The sequence below is a fragment of the Ostrinia furnacalis genome, unplaced genomic scaffold (genome assembly GCF_004193835.3).
Source record: "Ostrinia furnacalis isolate ACB-3 unplaced genomic scaffold, ASM419383v2 OfSCF2491, whole genome shotgun sequence".
In the NCBI taxonomy this organism is placed as follows: domain Eukaryota; kingdom Metazoa; phylum Arthropoda; class Insecta; order Lepidoptera; family Crambidae; genus Ostrinia; species Ostrinia furnacalis.
In genome coordinates, this window is record NW_021132730.1 from 1,362,451 (window position 1) to 1,366,335 (window position 3,885).

At 45.6% G+C, this 3,885-nt stretch overlaps 1 protein-coding gene across 1 annotated transcript; it reads left to right on the forward strand.

The window, feature by feature from the left end:
- Positions 1-283: 283 nt before the first annotated feature.
- On the forward strand, positions 284-2,785 carry LOC114355704 (activity-regulated cytoskeleton associated protein 1-like). The gene is made up of 2 exons (XM_028308675.1): positions 284-1,863; positions 2,774-2,785. The coding sequence occupies exons 1-2, from the start codon at positions 823-825 to the stop codon at positions 2,783-2,785; spliced, it is 1,053 nt and encodes a 350-aa protein (XP_028164476.1). The 5' UTR covers positions 284-822.
- Positions 2,786-3,885: the final 1,100 nt, after the last annotated feature.

Here is a 3,885-nt window from a genome sequence, read left to right on the forward strand (position 1 = left end):
GAGCGAAGTCGTGGGCAAAAGCTGGTTTAATACAATATAATTTTCATTTCAAATCAAACTGACTGAAAATGACAAATTGACTAGTTTTTGAACAATTTGACCGTAAATGACGGTCACTCAAATTCAATCAGTTTTGTCATTTTTAACACTTGGCCACCGACGTCCATTCGGCACATTCGCGACACCCCCGACTTTTGCATACCGAGCGCATACCGAGATTTGAATTTCGAAAGAAAGTTCTCGTTTCGTCTGTTTATATGAAGTTACAATACTGTATGATGTAGCGCGCCTAATAACGCCAGCTATCGCCAATCCAGGTAGTCTGGCCGATTCGCCTCGTTCCCGCCGCGCTCACTCTCGTTCGCGCCATATGCGACAACCAACCAACGAACACCACTCCAGTTCGCGCCCTAAGCGTCGGCCAATCAAACGGCCCAAAAGATACCACGACTAGGGGCTGCGGTGTTTCTATTGTTTTTATTGCTTTGTATTGTATTAGTTTGTATTGTTTTTGCCTTACTGCGTCTTCGCAGTAACAAGCCAGTTGATTGTGAGCTTCGAAGCGAAATACACACTTGCCAACATACTCCTGCGTCGTGTTCTTCATTTTAAAAAGAACCCAAACCCTGAGAAGAGCCCAACACTGAAGAGTCTCACGCTAAATTGGCGCCCAACGTGGGGCACTTTGAAGAACGCTGCCACGCTAAATTGGCAGCCCAACGTGAGTCAAGTTGAAGAACGCTGCCACGCACAAACTGGCAGCTCAACGACGAGCAAGTTAAAAGAACACGACCTCCGTGGTATTTATAAAATTTTAAGAAAATGCCACGCCCTGTGACACGCCGCAACACAAATCGCCGCCAGACCGACTTTTTCGACGTGGAAGACGATGGACGCGACAACAACGTTGCAAGAACGCCGACGCCAACGCCAGCGCCGACGCCCATCACCGTGGACGATCTCACCGCCATGATGGTGTCCCTGCAACAGTCGCAAGCAGAAAACTTTGAGCGCCTGCTATCAAGAGTGCTCGAGTGCCGCTCGCCATCTTCACATCCCGCGCCGGCTCACGCCGCGCAGTGCTCTTCCACGCCGCCGCCCGCTCAACTTGCATCTGGAACGTTCGCCACGTGCAAATCGACCTACAGCGGAGCGCCCACCGAGTCCCTCGACGGTTTTATCGATGCTTTGGAGTCATTTAAAGATTGCGCAAATATCAGTGATGCTAACGCCTTACGTGGTTTGTCGATACTTCTCACACACGACGCAGCCACGTGGTGGCAGGGAGTTAAGTCCACGATCACCTCGTGGAGCAAAGCCCTGCAGCATCTCCGCAGCGCCTTCGGCGACAGTAGACCTCCACACAGGATTTACAGAGACTTGTTCTCGAAGCCGCAACAACTCCGGGAGAGAACTGAGCTTTATGTAGCCAAAGCACGCGCTCAGCTAGCACGCCTCCCGAAAGAAGACCTCAGCGCAAAGGTGCAACTCGACATGATTTACGGCCTTCTCCATGTGCGAGTTCGGGAACGTTTACGAAGAGAAGAAGTGGAAACATTCGAAACGCTGCTACGAAAAGCACGCGAAATAGAAGAGGTTGCTGAGGAAAACACATGTGACGCTGCGCCCGCGAGTGCCTACAATCAGCGAAAACGCGCGCCTCCACTCGCGTCTCCGCGCACGTGCATCGATGCCTCAGCCCGTTCACCGTCACCCACGCACACGAATTCGTCCACGACCGCAGCCAGCNGAGGAGTCGTACGGGCCAACTGTGCAAAGTGTAGTACGCAGTTCAACGCCATATCGTGTGAATATCATAAGGCGTCGCCAACCTCCCTCTCCAATCGTGAGTCGCCCGTACAGGTAAGTAAAACTACTGATTGTTTTGGGGCCGAAAACGTCAAATTACGTTCCTCACATAATCCTAGATCTCTTCCTAATAACAAATTTCACCTCGCTGAGCGTAATAATCGTAGAAAATACCATGCTATCATGCCTAAAGATAATAATTGTAAAAATAATTTAACGTCAGTTGAAGACACTGATTTTTATTTGTCTGAGTTTTTTCCCATACTTCCCGTAGACTTTACGACCTCTATTATTTTGAACAATGATGGTTCACGTGTAGCGTCCCCAGATGGTGTTACTAACAACCCGGCTGTGCTATCCGTAGATAATAAAATTCCTTTGTATGATTCCGATCGTCGTCAAACAAAGCGGTCAAACCCATCCAAAAGTACCACGAAGCCTTTTAACAAGCGTATGGGGTTCAGTGGGAGTAGTAGGGTGACCATAAGCTCTAATTGCGATCGCGGATTTTCTTCAGATGTCGACGAAGTGACGTACGAGCTTGATATTTTAGAACTTTTTTCTACGTCTTCGCATACTCGTCACACATCTGCGTCACAACCACGGCCTCTTTTAAGTGTTAGAATATTAGACCTGCAAGGGACAGCGCTAATAGATACAGGTGCTAAAAGGAGCGTTGTAGGAAGTTCTTTATATAAACTGCTTCAAGAGCGTCGACACCCGACTATCGAGATGACCATGCGAGTCAAACTCGCTGATGGCTCAGCGCAGTGGCGCCAAGTTTTAACCACTACGCTGCAAGTAGATGTCGGTCGAAATAAAAGTGTTAAACTAGATTTTATGTAGCGCGCCTAATAACGCCAGCTATCGCCAATCCAGGTAGTCTGGCCGATTCGCCTCGTTCCCGCCGCGCTCACTCTCGTTCGCGCCATATGCGACAACCAACCAACGAACACCACTCCAGTTCGCGCCCTAAGCGTCGGCCAATCAAACGGCCCAAAAGATACCACGACTAGGGGCTGCGGTGTTTCTATTGTTTTTATTGCTTTGTATTGTATTAGTTTGTATTGTTTTTGCCTTACTGCGTCTTCGCAGTAACAAGCCAGTTGATTGTGAGCTTCGAAGCGAAATACACACTTGCCAACATACTCCTGCGTCGTGTTCTTCATTTTAAAAAGAACCCAAACCCTGAGAAGAGCCCAACACTGAAGAGTCTCACGCTAAAATGATATTATTACCGTGCTTAGGCTCTAATCGCTTCACAAAACACCCGAAATCGAATCAACACCTCTGAATTCTGTCACAATATTGATTTGATAGAGTAGCTGATGGAACATTGTTTTATGCATTAATCTACAATAATAGAGAGTTTGACACCATACCCCAATAATTCGAAACCACAACTTTTTTAAAGAGATCCTTCATTCTGGCATTACAAACTTAATTAATTTTAAATTACCTGTAAATAACGATTTTTTTTCGCATTGTAATTGAAAAAAATAGTTTAATTGAGTTGACAAAATAGTGACGTCACTTGCTTGTAGTGCCATGCAAAATCTATGGAAGAGTTTCGTTTTGACAGTTTTGAAAAGTACGTCAATTGATTGGTGGTGCTAAAATGTCTATTAAAAACGATTTTTAAATTGGTACGATATTTTGAATACACCAAAATTACACTAAACTTAAATTACACAACATTGAATGAAATTCAATATCAATCCATTGTATTATCTTGCCCGCCTGCAATCAGTGCTTAGACAGTAATTATGTTGATAATGGCTGGACAGCATCGGATGTAGCCGGATAATTAGACCGGCTGGTAATCATGATCGGATCTAGGCCGATCATCCAGTAGCAGGGCGAAGCGTGGCGGCTAGCGGTTGCTAAACTTAGAATGTCGGCGTTGGATTTTATTGCAAAAAAATGCGGTACAAAAGGCCGTGTGGCATTCTCTACCAGTTAACCTTCAGGCCAAAAAACTTAAGTAACTTAATTTATTTATTACATTTATTTTTATCACTTTTACATTTTTGGTTTAGTAGTGTCTTAAATTAATTTGACATTCCAATAAAATAC